The following is a 21,451-nucleotide window of genomic DNA, read 5'->3' on the forward strand; positions in this document are numbered from 1 at the left end:
GTGGGAAATCCACAGAGGGAGTGTGTGAGAGGTGAGGTGGGTGGGGGAGGGCTGCTGCTCGAGAGATGTGTGGTTCACAGGATTCTAGCCCAGGGCCTTCCAGACACCTTGTTTTGCTTCTGTTCTCTTTGGCCATGCCCAGTGTTGACTGATGAACCTTTTCTTTCTTCCTTCCCTGGGGCTCATGGGTAGAAAACTGTGTGGAGTTCCAGAAAACCAACAATTCCCTGAATGTGACTTCTGAGAATGCCACATCCCCTGTCATCGAGTTCTGGGAGTAAGTGAGGCCCTTCTCCTTTTGGATGTGGCTGTGTATTCTAAAGAAGGGCCTGGGAAGAGGATTTCCCTGGGCAGCCCCTGTGTGATTTAGTTCTGTGGTACCTTTACTATGGTTAATGCAGGACTGTTCTCAGATGAGCTTTGTAACTCTTATATTAGAGAGCGTATGTATACGTAGTGAGTACCTGAGCACCCTCCCCTGTGGCTGAAAGTGTTACATCTCATCTAGACCTGATCCCCAAATGTCATTCACCCAAGGCATCTTGGTCCCTGACATCTCAGATGGATGAGAAAGTTTATGTCTGCATCCCTCCCCCATGCTCGGTGAACACTCCAAGCAAACGGAACTAGGCACAGTGAATGGAAGCCACACTTTAGGTCCACCTCCATATCTGTGCAAAGGAAAGCATCACAGGTCTCAAGGAAGTGACAAGCCTTAGACAAGAGCCTGGAGGTGCCGCTCAGCTACTCAAACATCTGCCCTCAGAGTTGGGGCAGTTGCCTAGCATGTTCATAGCCCTGGGTTCTAACCCTTACACAGGAAAAAAACAAAAAATATGAAAACAAAAAGCAAAATTGCAAGATAAATAAAAACCAACAACACAGAAAAGAGGGAGAGGAAGGAAGGGAAGAAACCCAAGAGAGAGGTCAGGGTCTGTCTGCTTTCTTAGGAGGCGAGTCCTGAAGATCTCAGATGGCATCCAGCACCTGGGGTCCCTGCGCTGGGAGCTGGTCCTGTGCCTCCTGCTTGCCTGGATCATCTGCTATTTCTGCATCTGGAAAGGGGTCAAGTCCACAGGCAAGGTCTGTGCTGGAAAGCTCCTGTTCTCTCCCATCCCAGGACGACATGCCTGTCTTGGGGGCTGCCACCCTTCATTTAGCCTACTTGTGACAGGAGGGAATGACATGGCAGTTCATGTGGCTTCCTTCCCCGATTCTGCACCCCCCATTTACCCCCCCATTCGTGCACTCCTGGGGGGGGGTAAATGGAAGGAGAGAGGGAGGAGAGGTAGCACCAGAGGAACTCCAGTTTGCAGTCTACAGTGTGCGTGAGCATCTTGCAGATTCAACAGAGCCATGGCTCCCCATTTTATAAAACAGTTCAGTGGATAGAGAATGCTGTTAGACCACACTCCTCACAGTGATTCTCAGCCAATTTAGGAGTTTTGGCCTCTCTATACCCAAGAGAATCTAAAGTGGAGTATGCACACGAATGTGTATGTGTGTGCATTCGTGCATGTATATATGTGTGCATGCGTGTGTGTTTGTGTATTTGCACACATACATATTTGCGCGCGTGCACGCGCACACACACACACACACACACACACACACACACACACATCTTGAGCTCTTCTGGACTCCTGCCTTGGAGGCCTCTCATAAATCTTCTTTACTAATCTGTCTGCCCACAGAGGGAAGAGCACATGGCTCAGCCGTTTGCATACCAGACACCGTTGTTTGTAGCTCTAAGCACTTGTGTGGGCAAAATGCTTGTGTTCCTCCGGCCACTGCCCAAATATTGAATAGAGTGGAGGGTGGGGCTGGAGGGAAGGAGAGGTGAGTTGTGGCCAGAGGCTTGGAGAAATGAGCTGAACAGCTGCTAGGCTGATGGAGGAGCAGGCAGGGAGCTCCCTTGGCCTCTTCTGTGGGGGGAGAGCTCTTGGGGAATTACAGTGTGAGCCTTACTTCCTCACTCTCTCCTTGTTTCTCCTGGGCCTTGGGCAGGTGGTGTACTTCACAGCTACTTTCCCTTACCTCATGCTGGTGGTCCTGTTGATCCGAGGAGTAACACTGCCTGGAGCAGCCCAGGGAATTCAGTTTTACCTGTACCCCAACATCACACGTCTGTGGGATCCCCAGGTGAGCAGCTACTACAGGACCACCATAGGGCTCTTGGGGGTGCTTGAGCTATATGGAGTAGATGGATGGTCCCCCAATGCATCTGTGGTGGTGGTGGACAGTGTGGTGGGGGCGGGAGTGTTCCCTTCTGCAGATACGGGCCAGCAACTGTCTATGGTCGTAACAAGTCTACCATTGTTCTTTCTTGGTCTACAACTGCCCCAGGGAACTCAGAAGACTTGGGTCCCTGGCAATAACCCACTTGGACTAGGCATCTTGACTGGCAGGCTGACCCCTTTCCTCTCCTCATTCTCAAGCCCCATGCTTCCTTCTGAGCCTCCTCCCTTGTTTCTCCCCTCTTAGCCTGACACCCTGTTTGCCCTGTGGTGCCCTCTCTCTGGCCCAGTGACCCCACCTTCCAGTCTCTGCTTCCTGCTCCTCCCATAACAGTTGGGCTGGTGTCAAATTTCCTGTCAGTTGTCTCTTTTCCTTCAGGCCCCCCTCTGCTGTCTACACTGCCTACAGCTTCTCTGTGTCCAGGGAGGAGTGCTGGAGGGTTGTGCTACTTTACAGTGAGGGAGCACAAAGCAACCTGGTCGTGAAGCCCCGGTTTCTGGCAAGTGTTTGCTTGGCAGCCATCTTGAAGGGAGGGCAAGTGGCCTGGGCACAGAAGAGACTGCTGCCTAGTGTCACCTGCTGCCCATGCTTTCTTGGCTCAGAAGGGAGACTGGGTAATAGTTGGTGATATTTTCCTTGGTTCTGGGGAGACTCTCTGTATTAGTACAAGGGACCCCCAGGGAATTGAGGGCAAGTGGCTCCCAATACCTAGAAGATTGTTGGATGGCCTTCCAAGTGGTTAAAAATAACAAGGGACAATCCCTGTCTGCGAAGCTGCTGGAAGACAGAAAGGCAAGGGATGGACCCAGGGCTCCTGAGTTCCCCTGTTTGAGGCAAGAGTTCCCCTTTGGGTGGAATTTGGGTTGACCAGAGATCCCAAGTCTTTGGCTTCACATGAAGGAATTACAAGTCTTCTCATGCCAACCAGGACAGCCCTGGTTAGACTCTTCTCACAAACTCCAGCAGCCTCCAATCTTCCTGAGGGATATAAACCTTTCCTCCTCCTGTCTGGGTCCTCAGAAGCCACAGAGATGCAGGCTGCTATCAAACTGCCACACACGGCATTTGGACTTGGTTTGAGCCAACCTATAGGAGCAGAGCTGTTGACGTTTCCAGAACTCTCGAGCTCAGACTGCTCTACTGTGCAGATGGGCAGACTGCAGCCCCAGGCTGTACAGAGGATTTAAGTGATGTTTCTGTCCCATGGTTCAGAAGCCCCTCATCTTTACCTGGAACCAAATGGTTGTGATGGATCGTGGACAGTAAACAGGCTCCTCTGGGGCAGCAGTGTAGGCAGGCTAGTTAGAGTCAGGCTAGAATCCACCTTGTTAAAGGGACCCCCTTGTGGTTCTAGAAGAACAGGGTCATAAACCTGTGGGGGAAATCTCACTTTTATTTGTAGGTAGGTCTGAGAGCAGGAAGGCAAGGTAAATTGAAAGCCCGAAGGAGCCCAATATTGGTAGCTTTGTCCTAATCAGCTATTTATAGCGAATGACCCGTGTATCCCTGGCACCATTAAGAGGTTTCCATGTCTTATTTTAGCTAATCCCCACAGCATATTAACCAGCTACTTCTATTTTATAGATAGAGAAACTGAGGCCTAGAGATCCTTAAGATTTTGTGGTTTTGGAGATGTCGACGGCAGGGCACCAGGCAAGTTCTCTTACCCCTGGGCTTTAAGGCGGTTTATAATCACATCTGCAACTGGAAGGCAGGTCTGGATGCCAACAAACTCCCGAACTTTCTGACCTCTTCTGGAAGGCAAGGTCCCTGTCTGTTCACCTTGGCTTCTTGTGTAAGTCTTTCGCTGTGTGGAGCCAGGCCCCTTCTAGGTGCAGCGTTTGTTATAGAAGTTTCCAGAAGATCTGAGTGTGGGCCAGGCAACCTTCAACTCCAGGGGTTCTCAAAGCCGTGTGTCTTGAGAGGAAGGCTTACTGAACCCGGAGCTCCTGTTGCCATGGTCCATCTGCAGGCTGCTGTAGGCTGCACAGGGAACTTGCCTGTTCCATTGGCTCTGTGGCTGTAGGCAGGGAGCAGTTTCAAGGGTAGCTCAGTTGAAGGTAGGTCTTGTCATCAGTGAGCTGAGTATTGCCTGCAGGGTGGGACATCCTGCTAGGCCCTAATTGAATGTAGTTGGCACTCCTCAGGGAGTGTGATAATTCCAACTGGTGTTCACCTGGCACTTGAGCAAGGTACAGAATCCCCACTAGGTGACACAAAGACTAAAGGCATCCCTCCCGCCAAGAGCAGAGGCAGAGAGCCAGGGGAGACTGCTGGGTTCCTCTCTCATTTCCGTTTCTCTGCCAGGCTTGCTGTGTGCTGGCTGGGTTCCTTCCTTTCCCAGGCTCCGGGACTCTTGCTGAGAATTGGCTCCTAGGAACACGGCACCTGCTTTGCTCACGACATGCGTCTCTCCCTCACCCCAACCGCTTGCTCTACTGAACTCTGGCTGATGAATAAGGGCAGGGAGCAGGAGGGGGGTAGAGCATCTGAAGAGCCCCGTGGAAACTTTTAGCCCCTATGTTGCAATTCTTATGGAGTGTTGTGACCATAGATCAGAACTCGTTTTTTTATTTTGGTGTTATCTCTTGTGGGCTTAAGCAAAAGCTGCTCATATATGCGATGCTCTTATATCTCGTTAGGCCTGACGTGGTTGAATTGTTTGAGTCATCAAATCCTTCCCGAGTCAGATATTGGCCTCGTTTTATAGATAGAAAATCCAAGAGGCTTGTCAAGAAGTAGAAGCTAGTATGTGAGAGGGGTAGGTTTGGTCTTGAACACTCATTTGGAGTCTGCTGCCTTACCCTTCATCTTTAATATTTCCAGAAAAAAAATTTAATGACAAGGACTCATGTAGCCCACTATATATCCAATATATATATTCTATCTATCTATCTATCTATCTATCTATCTATCTATCTATCTACCACTACACACACACACACACGCACACACGCGCGCGCGCACACACACACACACACACACACACACACACACACACACACACACACACACATAACTTAAAAACAGGAACTCATGTAGTCCAGGTTGGCCTGGAACTTGCTTTGTAGTTAAGAATGACCTTGACTTCTTGTTCCTTCTGTCTCTGCCTCCCAAGTGCTGGGATTACAAGGCATCAGGGCCATCTGAGAGCTTATGAATTATTTGAACCCTAAGGGCTCCTTTTGTATTACTCTAGGGTAGGGACTTAACATTTATTTATACATTAGGCATTTCGCCTATATTATTTTAGCTGTTATTGTATGGATTTTTCTTGTGAGAATGAGATGGTTTGGAGAGGTTAAATCAAGCAGCCAGAAATGACTAGAGATGGGGCCGGAGCCCTGATTTGTTTGATTATGGTTGTTCTGTAGTAAGCCACTGCCCTTCTCAGAATAGCAGGCATTTATCCACAAATATGGAGGCTAAAGACATCAGTCTTAGATCTACTGAGGTCCCTCAGTTCCTGTCTCCCTCAAAGGCCTCTTTTTACCCACACCCCACCAAGTGTTGTTCATACTCCTTTTTTTCTGGGTCAATCTTCTGGCCCAGTGGGAGACACATCAGAGTTTTGTTCCGAAACCCAGGGTGCCTGGAATGATCAGGGAATGGGTCGCCTGTGGTGGGGAACAGAACAGCTTGCTCTGTGTGTTCCTGACGCCCCCCTCACCCCCCAACTCCAGCAGGCTTGACTGGGCTGCAGCTGCACAAAGCCAGGCCTGCCAAACTCACAGCCAGAGGGCTCCGTCAAAGGCCACATCTGACCCTTGAGCTAGGACCGCTGGCCCCTGTCCCCAACCCCTGCTAGGTAAGGCAAACAGCCAAGGCATGGTTTCTCTGAAGATTTCATCCCAAATCCAAGATCACAAATATGCATGGTCAAAGGATGGAGCCACTGCTTGCCTAAGGGCCATCCCAGTGTCTCTGTGGGCACATAGGGCTGCCCTTGTAACACAGGGTCAATGTGCTGTGAGGCATGGGGAAACGTTCAAGGCTAGTGAGGCTTGCAGGCTTGAATGGCCTATTTGGGAGAGAACAGCTGGCATCATGATAGCTGTCCCATTAACTCAGGCCTCTTACCTCCAGTACAGGGATACTCTTCTGTCCAGGCTCAAGATCTCTTGATTCAATGTCCTACTCTTTAAGTGGCCTGCACCCTATGGGGAATGTGGCTAGAGCAATATGAGTGTAAAGAGAATATCTCGTGTATTGTATGGGTGCATTGCCCGTCAATTAAAAAAAACCAAACCCATGGCCTATAGGAAAGGGTAGAATAGAAGGTGGGGCATGTGGGAGGCAGAAAGAATTCTGGGAGAGAGCCAGGCACTGGAGATTTACCCAGGAAGATGTGAAGAGATGGACATGTAATACCTAAGCACGGGTAGCCAGCCATGTGGCAGAATGTAGGTTAAAATAAATGGGTTATAGTAAGTCATGATCTAGTCAGAGAAGATCCTAGCTGTATGGCCAAGTATTTTAGATATGTTTTGAGTCTAAGTCTTATTCCTGGGAGCATGGGGCTGGAGGGAAGAACAACTTCTATATATGACAGGCCACTGTGCTCCTCTAAGATAACTGGGGCAGCTTTTAGAGAGCAGAGGATCTGGGACATCTTAAGGGAATAGCCACACACAGGTGACATCGCTCTGGATTCCAAAAGTTCCCTCACCTCTCCGTGTGGTCTCCTCCTCATCAGTGCCTCTACTTGTCCAGCTGTTCATAAAGGTTCGATTCCCTACTTTGCCCCATTGCAACAGTCATCTGGTGTCTTCTACCTCCTGTGCTGCTGTCTGGTGAACTCTGGCTCGTCCCCATCCTCTGCTGTCTCGTTCTGCTGCTGGCTTTTTCCTGGAAGGGAAGGGGTTCTCAGTGAACAGAAGACAGAAGGCTTCAGATTCTCCCCCAATCTCTGCCATCTTTCTGTTTGGTCCCCGTGCCCATGGAGACAGAGCTATGATAAGAGGAGGGGTGACTGGTCTGCTTCTGCTGTCTTCTCTCAAGGACTATGTGAGAGTTATCCTAGAGTTGACTCTTAGAGTCACGAGGGGGCTTTGCAAAAGGCGCACGTTCTCTAGCCTTTGAGATTCAGAGTCTCAGCTGTGGATGTTGCCTGAGGACCTGGTGTGATTCTGATGTGTCAGCTGCCTTGGGTCCCCGAGACCCCCAGGATGTAGAGGAAGATGGGTACTTGACTAGGACTGAGAGTGATCAGGGAGAGTAGAGCATGGGGGTTGAGGGTGTGCTTATGCTCAAGGAATTAGGGATGGGCAGGAAGGGGCTGGAGAGCCTTGTGTGGGGCCAGAGGGGGCACTGGAGGTTGTTATCTGTGGAAGGAAAAGATGGGAGGTAAGAGTGTTGTGGCCTCTGGAGCCCATCTCCCATAACCCTGCAAACCCTGAGCCTTGATGTTTTTCTCTCATTGGGATATTATTCTAGCTGTTAGATCTAAACCGCAACATGCAAGGCCGGGTCAGCCAGCTGAGATAACAGTGACTGCCACACTGAGGTTAGGATGGGGGAATTTTTCTTTCCACTTCATCCTCTGAACCCCCGTGAGAGGAGGACTCCTCTCCCTGCCTTTAAGACACAGAGTACTGTGGAACAAAGCTCCATGCCTGAAATGGCTTTGATGGTATGGACCACATTCCTTGAAATGCCTTCACCGTGGGCTACACTGCCACGAGACTAGTAGGAGGACATGAGGCAAAAACTGATACCCAGTTCTATGTTCAGAGCATCCTCTCCTCCTCTCCTCTAAGCCTCTGTTAGTTTTCTTTGAATACCCAGCATCATCTTGGGGCATCTCTAAAACAAAACAAAACAAAACAACAAAACCATTCAGGGAACTGAGGTGGAGAGCCTAGGTGAGCAGTGGGAACAGGTCTGCCACTACCATTAGCCAGGGTTTGCCTGTGTTCTCCCGTGGAGACTCACATGGCCTTTTGTATGGATCAGCTTCCTCCTTTCTCTCATGTAGGTGTGGATGGATGCGGGCACCCAGATCTTCTTCTCCTTTGCCATCTGCCTGGGGTGCCTCACGGCCCTGGGCAGCTACAACAAGTACCACAACAACTGCTACAGGTGACTCTCCTGCCTCTTGCCAAGCCAAGCTAGACCAGGGTGGACCGTACTAGCTCATGCATCTGATCCATCTGCATCCAACCTTAGTGCCCCAGGGAAAGCTCATATAGGGTGGGCAGAGGATTGCTTTTCAAATGGTAGGAGGGCTGTGATTGGCTAGAAGGCCACATGGGCTTCCCAACCTTCCCTGGCTTATTAAGAGGTTCCTAGGTTCAAGAGAGCTATTCCAACAAGACTGGGAAGCAATTACGAATGTCACGCAATGATGACTCTGCCTCGGTGACTCTCTCTAGCAAATGATGTGCCCTTACGCGTTCTCACCTCACTGTCCCAACCTGCCTCCCAGACACCCCCTTTTCATTTTGTGATCCCCTTCTCTTGCTTGCCTGGCCCATACTCGAGAGTTTAAGCCAGCTTTAATGTTATCTGAACTACAGCCCAAGGTTCTACTGTGCATCTCAATGTCAAATTGAGATGTCTAAGAGTCACTTGTCATCTGTGATCATCTCTGTCCAAACCACATGGGCTTATGTCCGAGTGACTGTGTCCCCAGAAGCATGGTAGCCATGTGTCAGGTTGGAGGTGACAGAGTGCCTGGAATGTTTACTGTTTCCCTTCTACACAGCATCCTTCCTTCAGGACGACCATGGTTACTCCATATAGGAACCAGTCAGGGGTTAAATGGGCCAAGAGAGGGGTGCACTTCGAACAGTCTAAATTCTGTCCAGGAACCTCACCCTGGACCTCTGCGTCTGTGCGAGAGGCTGTGCTCCTCGGGGCTCCTGGACAGGAAGCCCAGACTCTTGGCAGTTCTTTTCTGACCTGCTGGGTGCCTCCTTCTCTCCCCTGCCCCCACAGGGACTGCGTCGCCCTTTGCATTCTCAACAGCAGCACCAGCTTCGTGGCCGGGTTTGCCATCTTCTCCATCCTGGGCTTCATGTCTCAGGAGCAGGGCGTACCCATATCTGAGGTTGCTGAATCAGGTGAGTGATCTGGGGAGGTTGAGGGCAGGTGGCCCTTTAGCAACCAGGGTCCAGAGGTAACGCCGAAAAAGCTTCCAATTTTGGAGTATTTCAGATTTTCAGACTAGGGGAACCTAACCGTATGGGTCTGTACAAACATTCCTAAATAATAATAATAATAATAATAATAATAATAATAATAATAATAATAATAATAAAAATCTCCTAAGCGTTTTCAATAAAGAGCATTGAAGCAGTGTCTGGCACATGCTCTGTGGAGACTGAGGAGAGTGCCTGGCCTATACCACGTCGGGTAAATCATGTGAAACTGATACTAACACTCTCCCAGCTGTTCTAGTGTGGGAACTGGATCCAAGGTCACGGGGTACCCTGGGCTTTCAGAGGAAGCTTCCTATGGCTCAACCAAGGCGTTGGCAGGAGAGTTTGCTCTTCACCAAGAGCACTTATTTAATAGCATATGTGTCAATGGATGCTAAAAGTAATTCTAGTTCACTCGTGGTGGGTGGGGACAGAAAGGGCTTCAGGGTAGTCAGAGTGAACTGCAGGCCCAGACCAAATGCAGCCCCGGACTAGGCTCCCCGAGGAACATCCTTTACCATAATTGTTAGCCCAGTAAAACAGCAGCCCTTCCTGCTGTGGTTTTCAGCAGCCCCTCTCCCCCACCTACTATTACTTTCCTTCAGGTCAGCTTCTTGGATTTGTTTGGCCCGGTACTCCTGGACCTCATTCTTAGCTTGAGACCCATGGTTTGAGGCAGTAGACTTGGGTGTCCAGAGCCCCTGTTAGACCCCAATTTTTTCATTGTTGGGTTCTCTAGGTTCTCTTCTTGCCAGTGGTACAATGGGTGGTGTCTTGGAAACTAGAAACCAAGTAGAAGTTTGGGTGGTTTGTGTCAGGATGCACCGGTGATGATAACTTTGGGGGCAGTTTCTTGCAGCTCTGTTATTCCATGGCCCCATCCTGGGAGGCCCTGGGGTTGCAGAGGCCTGGAGCTGGCTCAGGCTCGGGGCTGTGTTCCTCTGCTCCCACTGTAGGCCCTGGCCTGGCATTCATCGCCTACCCTCGAGCTGTGGTGATGTTACCTTTCTCGCCTTTGTGGGCCTGCTGTTTCTTCTTCATGGTGGTTCTCCTGGGACTAGACAGCCAGGTATCAGAGGTGGTTACTCCGAGTCTGAGGGGTGGGTGGCTATAGAGGGTGATGGTTGAGTTTCTACCCCATGAGACCTTGAATCATTGGGGACTGGGTGAATGTCAGAGGTGGATGCCTTTCTGGGGATCCAGGGGAGCTTTCAGAGTGGGTCAGCTCATTCCCACATACAAGGATAACTGCTCTTGGGGGCTGGAGAGGGAGGCTGCTGGCTGGAAGGAAGCTGGAGCTGGCTGCCATGGGAGCTCTCTTTCCCCCACGTTCTCTTATCCTCTCATTCCAGTTTGTGTGTGTAGAAAGCCTCGTGACAGCGCTGGTGGACATGTATCCCCGGGTGTTCCGTAAGAAGAACCGGAGGGAGATTCTCATCCTCATCGTGTCTGTCGTCTCTTTCTTCATCGGGCTCATTATGCTCACAGAGGTGAGAGTCTGACGCCTGCTGGGAAGGGCCACAGGACAGGCCTAAGGGACTGGGGGCACTAGGACTCCGGGGAGATTCCCTGCTTTCCCAGGGATGGCCTCAAAGGGAAAATGGCACCTCGGGGGGACAGGTGGTCTTCTGTCATCAGTGTCACTCTGGAGAAGACAGGAGACAGGACCCGGCACCTCGAGACACCTAGTGGTGACTGTCCAGATCCCTCTTTAAAACACTGCATACACTGTCTGGAGCTTTTGAAGCTAACCTTAAATAGCCTCGGGGACAGCAATAACAATACCAGCTCTCGGATGTTCTCCTTCTTCTGTTTAAAAACAATGATTAAAAGCAAACAAACAAACAAACAAACAAACAAATCAACACCCCCCCCCCCCTAAAAACCCTGCCTAAGGTTTTCTGCCTTTGTCTACTCAGGGCGGCAGGGCTTAAAGCTCTCTTGTCTTACATTACTGTCTGTGAGCCTCACCACCTCTGCCCTGCTGTGAGGCTGAAGGGTCATAGGGGTCATATGGATGATAGGGGTCATAGGGGTCATAGGGTCATCCGGGTCAGAGGGGCTGGCCCTTCTGCGCCCTCCCGATAGATAATCATCTCCCACGCAGGGCGGCATGTACGTGTTCCAGCTCTTCGACTACTATGCGGCCAGTGGCATGTGTCTTCTCTTTGTGGCCATCTTTGAGTCCCTCTGTGTGGCTTGGGTTTACGGTGAGTGGCTTCTGCCCTGGGCCCAGAGCCTAGCATAGTCTTCCATGCCAAAGTGAGACGTTTGCTGCTCGCACGTGCCTTTCTTGTCACAGCTATACCTGGTGCACCTTAAGAGTCGGCCTCATGTTCTGTCCGAATGCTTTTAACAGCCCTGGCGTTGCCCTACCTTGCTGTCGTGTGTGCCAGGGAATCCTAGCCCACTGCTTTCTCCCAGCCATGGTTTCAAAAGGCAGATATGTCTCTTGTCTGTCTGTCCGGGCCCACCCTAGTCTGTTTGGCCCCACCCCGACCTCTCACAGCCTGAAGCGTGTCTTCGGTCCTTTCTCCTTCTCCCCGACAGGAGCCAGCCGCTTCTATGACAACATTGAAGATATGATTGGGTACAAGCCGTGGCCTCTTATCAAATACTGTTGGCTCTTTTTCACGCCAGCTGTGTGCCTGGTAACGGAACTCTCAAGGGGTAAAAGCAGGTTGCTGGGTGGAGGGGGATTGCGCTTGCAGTGGAATGGAGGCCCATAGCTCTTTAGGCCTCGGGCCTCACCTTAGATTTTCCTTCATCCTCTCAGTAGATAAGAAAGGAAGATAAATTCCCCCTTTCCCTTTCCCAGAGGGATTAGCCCAGGCTCAGGTCTCTGCCAGAGGAGTTGACTAGTGGTACAGTGTGAGGCTGATAGCCTAGAAAGGACTGACACACAATGCTAGGCTGCTCGGAATCATACCTGTGAGCTCCGCAGACAGTCCACGGAGAGCTTGACACACATAACTCCTTAACATCTCACCCACTTTACAGACAGACAGACAGGCTCAAGAGGCGAAACATTCACAGCGGCTAGGGTGTTTCAGAGAGCTGGGACTCTTGGGGTGGGAGATGGCACAACTAAGTCCCAACTAGAGAAACTGTGGAGAGGAACCCAAGAGCCCTGCAGGGACAGAGGGTGTACACTGGATTGTGAGCAGAGTGTGGGCGGAGCTTAGAGACTGACTGACCTAGATAAGCACCAGGGCCCGCTGGGAGAATAAACCCTACCAGGCAGCTGTGGGGGTGGGATGGCCAGTGGCACAGGGCTCCAACACCAACCTCTTCCTACTCTGTTTTACTGCAGGCAACCTTCCTGTTCTCCCTGATCAAATACACGCCACTGACCTACAACAAGAAGTACACATATCCATGGTGGGGGGATGCCCTGGGGTGGCTCCTAGCTCTGTCCTCCATGGTCTGCATTCCTGCCTGGAGCATCTACAAGCTCAGGACTCTCAAGGGCCCACTCAGAGAGGTAGGAGGAAAGCACTGGGGGATAGGAACCTCACTGATGACAGGCGGGTTGCTTTCGAAGGGAGCTGGAGTACAAAGGGAGATTACCCAGCCTGGTGTGGGTACCAAGGTTCCAGAGGAAGAGCCCTTGGGAGTCCTAAAAAGGGACACAGGATAACCACAAGACCCAAGCTGCGATGGCGGGGTTGGCAGCCGGAAGCGGGTTACGGCAGAGAAGGCAGACAGACATCTGTAACGAGGAACACTGGCAGGCACCCGTCCCCTACAATGACAACTGTCCTTTCAGAGACTTCGCCAGCTCGTGTGCCCGGCTGAAGACCTTCCCCAGAAGAGCCAACCAGAGCTGACTTCTCCAGCGACACCGATGACGTCCCTCCTCAGGCTCACAGAACTGGAGTCTAACTGCTAGGGACGAGGCCTTTGACACACCTGCGAGTCTGTCTGTGGGGACAGCTACAGACACAGAGGGCAGAACCACCCCTCCGTGCTGGGGCAGAGAGACAAAAGGGGGTATTTGGAAGCTGCCTTCTGAACTGGGAACCTCCTATTTTGATACCCCTATTCCAGGGTGGTACGCACATTGTGACATGCCCAAATCAACAACACCCCTTTGAGGCAGCTTAGGAAAGCCCAGGGAGGACTGGGGAGGTGAAAGCCTGGCTTGTCACTGGGTTCGCTTCCTTCCATTAAATCCAACTTCCTCCCACAACTGCTTGTCGACATGCCTGGTGTCTGTCCTCTGTTTGTACCTTGCCCCTTCTTCGTTGTGAAATTGTGGCTCTAGGGTCCTGCCTACCCCAGCTCCTTTCTTACGAATCACATAGCAGGTATGGCTGCCGTGGTGGAGGTGGGCAAGCAGATGATGGGCCAGGCCATTGTCCTCCATCACACATTCGGATTGAAGGGAGCTGGCCCTCTCCATGCTTCCCTAGAGTGTCACGTGTGGTCCTGTATGGTCCCCACTCCGACTTCCCACCGCTGTTCCATGCCCCTCCCACCCCCATCCTCCTCGTGGGATTAAAAAAAGGGAAGGACAAAGGGACCAGGCCCTGGGTACAAGAAGGAAGAAGACAGACTGGCTGCAGTTTCTTTCTGTTCACATGGCCCTTGCTGTGTCCCTGCTTGTCAACACTGTCCGGTGTGCATCCATGGGCTGATGCAGGTGGAGGAACTGATGCAGGGTGAGAGAGGGTTGCCAGACAGACCAGAGGGCGCCTTACAGAAGAGGTCCTGCCCAGACTCTGCCAGCAGAAGTACTCCTCAGACAGTCTCATTCTCAGCTCTAGCAAGAGGTTCAGACACCGGGTGCTGTCACTTCCAGATGTGACCACAAGGGGGTGGCACCGTCATGTCCTCAGTCTTAAGTGTCAGGTCTGAGCTTCAGGAATGAACCAACCGGTAAGGGCTAGCTTTCAGGAGACTCAGGCAGGAGGCAGGCAAAGCTCTGAGATGTTGCCTGGAGGTCAAAGCAAGGCCCCAGGCGTGCCTTAGCAATAAGCCTCTAAGGGGATGGGGAGAAACTCCAGTTGCTGTTGAATGCTGTAGGACATGCCTGAAATTGTCTCTCTCCCCATCTAGGGTAAGGTTTACCTGAATCCCTGCAGGTTCACCTGTGTCCTCTGCTACTGCCTGTCTTGACTAAGTGTCCTATGACTCTCTGAGCTGTTCCGGCTCTGCCCCCCACCCCCGGGTGTTTTTTCAGCTTGTGATATGTCAGTTTCAAGTGAAATGTTTTGAAATCGTTGCCAGTTTTCCAGTTTCTGTCTTGTGTTGGAAGAGTCTGTAGAAATCAGGGACAGTGACCCTCCCGACTCTGTGGGGGCCTTGACTCTTTCTCCTAGGTGACTGACTCCATGGGTATAGTCTTGGTCATAGTCCTGCTGGTTTAATGTGCCCAAACCTAGGATTCTACTCACCTCACACCCTCATCCACCTGACCACGTTTCTACAACACTTATGGCTACAGGGTTATGCTGTCCTACGATCATGGGCAGAAGCAGAACTCAACCCATTCCTTTTATTTCTTAATACAGGGTCTCACTATTAGCCTTGGCTGGCCTGGAGCTTGCCTCATAGAGCAAGAGAGTCACTTGCTTTTGCCTTCCTAGTGCTTGGATTAAAGGCGTGCACCACGGTGTCTGTGTCCATTGTCTTGACGAATGAACAAGGGGCTTTGAGAGGGAGTCAGGGAGGGTGGAGGGAACCTGGGCAGGCAATTCTGAGCGTATGCTATCTGCCTTTCTGTCCACTCGTTTGGTCTGAGTTTTATAAATATGCTGAGGAAATGAGGTGACTCAGTGACGGTCATGTGAGAGCCACTTAAAAGAGTCACAAACGGTGGCATCCGCAGTGTGACAACCATGTGTTCGTGCTTCTCTGACTCGTGTCTACTTCATGGTCTGTCCTGGTAGAAACTCCTTGGAATTCACAGTCACTTTTCAGATGTGGATAACATCATGTACCCCACCTACACAGGCCTATTGCAGAGATCAAATGAAGTCAGGGGCAAAGTGTCCTTTTAGTCTGGTTTTGGGGACAAGCGTGGGAGATAAATGCTGGCTGACAGGTGGAGAAGATAAGGATTTGAGAAACGTGGCTGGTGTGGTCAGAGTCAGCCAACACTGTTTCATTTTTGCTTTGTTTTGTTTTGAGGCAGGATTTCAATCTTAGCTTAGGTTGCCCTTGAACTCACCGTATAGTTCAGGGTGGCCTTGGACTCACAGAGATTCCCTTGCCCCAACTTCCCAAGTGCTGAGATTATAAACATGAGTGGCCAAGCCCAGCTATAGTCAGAGTTGGGAGCTACGGTACTCGAGTTTGGCTATGACTGAGGTAGAGGCAGAGGTGGGATGAAGGGTTGAGGAGAACTGTGTCCCTATCTGGAGGGGCAGAGACTGGATCCTGCAGTTCCCCAAAGAAGAAAGCAAGACAGGAAAGGGGAAGCCACGCAGAGAGGTCAGGTCAACAGGCAAGCACTAGGGGAGACAATCTCAAGTGCAGAAGGCAGCATAGGGTCAACTGGTATCCCAGAAGATGCCCATGGCATTAGGGAGGCACCTACTAAGCCCTGAGCCCACAAGACTGCTTGGAGATCTCAATGTCTCAAGGCTCAGACTCAGGCATGTCTAACAGCCCCGGCCATCCTTAGACTGTGTACACCTATGCACAGGTCACCTGGGCAACCTTCTCAAAGAGGCTTACAGTCTTCTTTGGATCTCAACTCTTACATTCAGTAACAGGTAAAAGAAACCTCTGGTCCCCAGTTTTCTCCTCTAAACTATGCTAAAACTGCTACTTACCCCACAGCATCACCAGACTCCAGCAGAAACAGGCACCCAGGAAGCATTCTGGGTAATTGCTTCCATTCAGTGTGGCTGCATCCCAACCATGGCTCTTCTCATAGCAGAAAAGCCCAGGAGGTGTCTAGGACACCATACTACCCCTTAGCCTCAGGAAGAAGGAGGTATATTTACTGAGTTAAATGAATTTGCTAGGGAGTGAGGAAGAAGTAGCTACAAATAGCCTGTGGCCCAATGGCCTCGAGGCTGGGGCCCTTCAGTCCCTGGTTCTGAGAGATCAGCCGATGCTGTCCTAGCAAAGGAATGAATACGATTTTATCTCCTCCTGCAGTTGTAGTCATCTCCCTCTCTCTCCCTCTCTCTTTCCTTCTCTCTCTCTCTCTCTCTCTCTCTCTCTCTCTCTCTCTCCCTCCCTCCCATCCATCCATCCGATACAGGCCATCGGTCTGCTCTAAGACAACACTGCTTTAGGTGCTAAAACAGCAGCAGAGAATCATGAGATGGGACTCCTGCCTGTTAACCGCTCACGATCTGAGAAAGGAGCTCTCGGAACCAAGAGGCACAGGTTCCAATCCCAGCTTCTTTGTTGACTGCGTGTGGTCACAAGGTGAACTGTTTCACTTCTATTCACCCCAACATTCTCCTCAGGAAGAGTCTTCCCTCAAGGCTTCCCACCGAGGCAACATACTCAGCCTGAGGTAAGAGCTCAGAAAATAGCTCCCTACCAGGTATCTGTGAGTATGCGGGCGGTCAGAAAATGATGGTGGCCTATGGCTCTTTCTCCACAGAGGGTGTGTATTCATTTCCTCTCTTTGCTGTACTTTGCAGATGCTCACAAAGACATAATCTCTGGCTTCTTAAGGTTCCAGTGGTCTGTCTGAATAACAGGAGGGTGCTGGGAAATGGGGAAGTTGGGATGAGCTTGATTGAGGGGGGGACAGTAACATTAACAGAAGGAGACAAAGGTCTGAGATAGCCTGCTAAAGAGAGGGAAGGATTAGGTCAAGTCAGACTTTACTCACTGGGCAGAATGGCTGCCAAAGCTGGCTACTTAGTTTTTCATAGACTCTGGTGTCTCCTGTGCAAGAAGCACGAGAGCCAGTGGGTCTCAACCTTCCTAATGCTGGGACCCTTTAAAGCAGTTCCTCATGTTGTGGTGACCTCCCCCACCATAAAATTATTTTGTCGTTGCTTCCTAACTGTAAGTTTGCTACTGTTATGAATCATAATGTAAGTATCTGATATGCAGGATATCTGATATGCAACCTACAAAGAGGTCAGAACCCACAGGATGTGAACGGCTGTATTGGGGGTCATGGTGGTGGGCCCAACGTGCGAGCACAGAGCAGACCCAGCAGGCAGGGCAGGTTGTACCATGTGGGCTGAGCATAGGAATGAAAAGTGTGTGGCTTCTGGCAGGCCATGACTTTTTTTTCTCCAGAGTTGGTCCCCAGCTCCACTTCTGGTTTCACTGAGGTAAAGAGGTTGAGAGCCAGACTCTTCTGGTTTTCCTTGAGGGGCAACAGAGGCCGAGGGGTGGGGAGCCTGAGTGATGGTGATTGGGGTGCCAATGGAAAATTACAGACTACCAATTTCACTTCACACCCTCCACTGCTAAGACTCTTTTTTTTTTTTAGCAGACAAAGGGGAAGTCCACGCAAAGGGAAATTTCCCTTTCTCCCCACAACTTCCCCCCCATCCCCGTTTCCATTCCACCCAGCACTGAAGAAACATCTTGATGTTTCCAGAGGCCACAGGCTTTTTCGTATCCGTGCTGTGAAGACTTGCCCAGGGAACCCTGTTTTGGAAAATTCTCCCATCACTGCCGAGGGCACACACATTCCCCACGGATATGCACATTTGACAGCTGGTATGCTGTTCCGGATGAGTCTTGGGTGTGTGGCTCCATGCTGGGCAGAATCAGAGTGTCTAGATCCCAGAAACCCCCACCAGAGCTACAACAAATACTGACGACTGTCCTTAGGTACCTGCAACTTCCCAGCACAGCCATGTTGAACCCCCACAGCAACCCTGAAAAGCACCCATTATCCACCTTTCCAAAGTGGGAAACTGAGGCTCAGACTCTTCCTTGGCTGTGAGGCCATGAGAAGGGAGGAGAGGAGGGTTGGGGTGGGTGGGTTGAACCTTGTTTGCATCTCCCTTCCTGGGCTTCACAGGCTCTGGAGCTTTCTCTAGGAAAATCCCAAGGAGAAGTCAGTGGCCGCGAAGGTCTAGGGCTTTGCTGGGGAGCCACAGAGGGCAGGTACTTGGTGGAAAACTCCAGTTGTGATTCACCCTCCTCCCATGCCCTCGTCACTGAGGCCAGCTCCCCTCCCAAGGTCCTCAGTGTCCAGCCTGAAAGTTGGTGGCTTCCATCCCACTGCTCTGGTAAGAGGGGTGTGTGTGCCTTGTCTAAGAAGGAGACAGTATTTAGGATGGAGGTGAGGATACAGGCGAGGGGCCAGGAGCAGGAAGAGAGAGGCTGGGGAGGTAGGGATGCCTGAGGCAGTTGTTCAGAAAGGCTCTGGGGGCTTGTCCTGGACAGTGCCCACTGGGAAGACCCTAGTCAGGAGTGAGGGAGCCTGAGGGGACAGAGGACAGGATCACAAGGCTCAGTGCCTGAGGGTGGATGTTGTAATTTAGGCTTACAGACTTCTCAATCTCTCTCGTTGCTTGTGGTATTTTTTTCTTTACTTTCTACAGCCCCGGTTCCCTGGTCTGGCCATCTGTCTCAGGACCACTGGGTGGGGCTGTGGTAGGGAGCAGGAGCACTGAAGGTGAGAATTCCTCTTCCAGGTCTGGAGACACTCATTTGGCAACAGGAGCTCTTGCTGGGCTGAGAGACCAGGTGAGTGGGAAGCATGCACAGGAGCGCTCTCTGGTTATCCTACTGTCAGTGCTCCTGAGTCTGGAGAGCTGAGGGCTCAGAGCAGAACTGTGTGTCTGGGCAGGAAGCAGGGAACTGCGGTCCCCTGAGGCCACAGGGAGTGTTATGCCACCCTCACTAGCCACACAATGAAATTGCTTAGGGACAAGCCCGAGTAGACTCCACAGATGGGGAACTGGCCCCGGGAGGCGGGCCATCTGCCTGCCAGGGGAGGGCTGTCAGTTTTTAGAGGTAGGAAGTGTGAGTGGATGGATCCGGGACTAACGGTCACAGGTTGGGGCCGCCTGCCTCCTAATCAGCCAGGGCCAGAGCAGAAAGTCTGGGCTGGGACTGGGTCTGAGGAGCGGGACTGGAGAAGATGTGGGCCACCACAGTGGATCGCAGCTGCCTAGCAGGTGTGAAGGGCTTTGAGGAGCCAGGCTTTGGGGCCGTGCACACAGGTATGTGTGTGCAAGGGGACGTGACGGAATGGCACCGGCGTGCTCAGGGGTGGGTGCTGGTATGTGGGTATGGGCTGAAGTGGCGCTGGATGTGTTGGGAGAAGGAAGTGATGGTGTCTGGGTTGAACCCTAGCAGTATGTGGGGTGGGGAGGATTTCTGGAGGGGCCTCCTAGGACCAGGGTAGGCTTCCATCTAATCTGCCCAGCTCCTGAGAAGAGAGTTAATACTGTACTTTCTGGTCCTTTGAAGACAGAACCCAGGATTGGCTCAAGGGCACCCAAGTATGGTGAAGTCCCTCCCCTTCCCCTAGACTGACCCAACCTGGCAAAGCAGGTGGACAACCTGTAGGAGAGATCTGTGGCTGCAGAGGTAACAGAGCTTAGGAAGGGGAACAAGTTGTCCTTGCTGCCACAGAACCATTCTTAGCAAACAGACTAGAGGCGGAGGGGCACCCTGGGGGCAGAGGCTGTCTTTTTGAACTTTCTGTGGTTGTCGTTTGCTGTTTGTGGCTTTTTGTGAGACCGTCTCTGACTGTGGAGCTGGACCATCCTGCCTCGCTCCTGAGATCTGGAGTTCTCAGACATACGCTACTCACTCTACCGACACCTGTGCTTTTAACAAGCAGTAAAAAGAAAATAGAAAAGAGGAGCCCGGTGCAGCTTGTTTATACGGCTAACGTCCTCCTGGACAGTTCTTCCCTGAGACTCACTTTGCTGTCCAGTGCTGTGGTTTTAGCCTCCCTCCCCTGCCAGCTCACCGTGTCTCTGAGCCACCTCTCCCTCTGCCTGCCTTTGTTTTCATTCTGCGGTTCCAGTTTTGTTCTCAGACATGTTTTAAAGAATTTCTATCTGTTTATTTATGTATGTGGATGTTTTGCCTGCGTGCGTGTCTGTGCACCCCATGTCTGGAGACTGAGGGGACCAGAAGAGGAGTCCCCCTGGGAGTGAAGTTACAGGCGGCTATGAATCACCATGTGGGTGCTGGGAGTGGAATCTGGGTCCTCTGCAAGAGCAGGCAGTGCTCTCGAGGGCCGATCCATCTCCCCAGGCTCAATCTTTTATTTATAGAAAAATCATAGAAAATTATATTTATTTTTATTCTTATTTTCATCTTATATTTGTTTATATGTTTATATATTTTATACATTATTAATATATTTATGCAAATATAAATTGTATAAATATATTTTTTATATTTATTTATAGAAAATTATAGAATGGCCTATGGCCATTCAATATCTCAGGTCCTGTTCTTCCTTCTCTTCTTTGATAGACCTCAATCTTAGGCCTGGACTGGGATCTGGGTTTACTCCCCTGGACACCCCCACCTCGTCTTTCCCATCATGCATCTCTCTTCTACTGCTTTCTCCACAGGGTCTTCCCTTCTCTGTTCACCTTGCAAAAGCTGCCAGTGGTGGGGAGAGTGGAAGGTTTGTCTTCTACCGCTCCCTCCTCCTCTGGCTTCCTGGTGTGAGGGCTTGCTGAGGTCAGCTGTCCCATGGTTTAGGCAGCCTGTATGGTCTTTCTCACATCTCTTTACCTTTACCCTCCCCTTCTGCCAGTACCCCAATCAAGAAGGGGTCATTCTCTCTAGGAGACTCAAAGCTCAGGGAAGGGGTGTCATTTGCCTAAGTCACAAAGCAAGAGTTCTCCCTACTAGCTCTTTTCTTGGTGAATTGGTCCAGCATTTCAAGATCCACTGAACCGAGCATGTGCTGTGTGTCACGTGTTGCGCCCATCCCTGAGCCTCTCTTTCTCATCTATAATGCAGGACTTCAGAGGCCGTTAGGATGGGATTTGATAGCGGATATTAAGAGCTTGGTGTCTTTAGTCCCACACGAACTCTAAAGTTGACCTTTCATGGTTGTAACTAGCAAGTCTGTGTGAACTTGACTTCCTGTTTTCAGCTCATTCATTATGTTTTTTTTTTTTTTTTTTTGCTTGTCATTTATTGTTTGGAGG

At 51.0% G+C, this 21,451-nt stretch overlaps 1 protein-coding gene across 9 annotated transcripts in view; it reads left to right on the forward strand.

Annotated features, from left to right (window-relative positions):
- Slc6a13 (solute carrier family 6 member 13) overlaps positions 1 to 13,572 on the forward strand; it is a 37,111-nt gene extending 23,539 nt beyond the window's left edge. For 7 of the 9 annotated variants that reach the window (XM_006237218.5, XM_006237220.5, XM_006237219.4 and 4 more), the window contains 11 exons: positions 193 to 277; positions 951 to 1,083; positions 2,008 to 2,142; positions 8,216 to 8,319; positions 9,178 to 9,302; positions 10,337 to 10,449; positions 10,733 to 10,870; positions 11,488 to 11,590; positions 11,931 to 12,031; positions 12,694 to 12,864; positions 13,150 to 13,572. In XM_006237218.5, coding sequence (XP_006237280.2) covers positions 193 to 277; positions 951 to 1,083; positions 2,008 to 2,142; positions 8,216 to 8,319; positions 9,178 to 9,302; positions 10,337 to 10,449; positions 10,733 to 10,870; positions 11,488 to 11,590; positions 11,931 to 12,031; positions 12,694 to 12,864; positions 13,150 to 13,272 — 1,331 coding nt within the window. In that variant the 3' untranslated portion in view covers positions 13,273 to 13,572. 9 annotated transcript variants of the gene reach the window in all.
- Positions 13,573 to 21,451: the final 7,879 nt, after the last annotated feature.

The sequence above is a fragment of the Rattus norvegicus genome, chromosome 4 (genome assembly GCF_036323735.1).
Source record: "Rattus norvegicus strain BN/NHsdMcwi chromosome 4, GRCr8, whole genome shotgun sequence".
Taxonomy (NCBI): domain Eukaryota; kingdom Metazoa; phylum Chordata; class Mammalia; order Rodentia; family Muridae; genus Rattus; species Rattus norvegicus.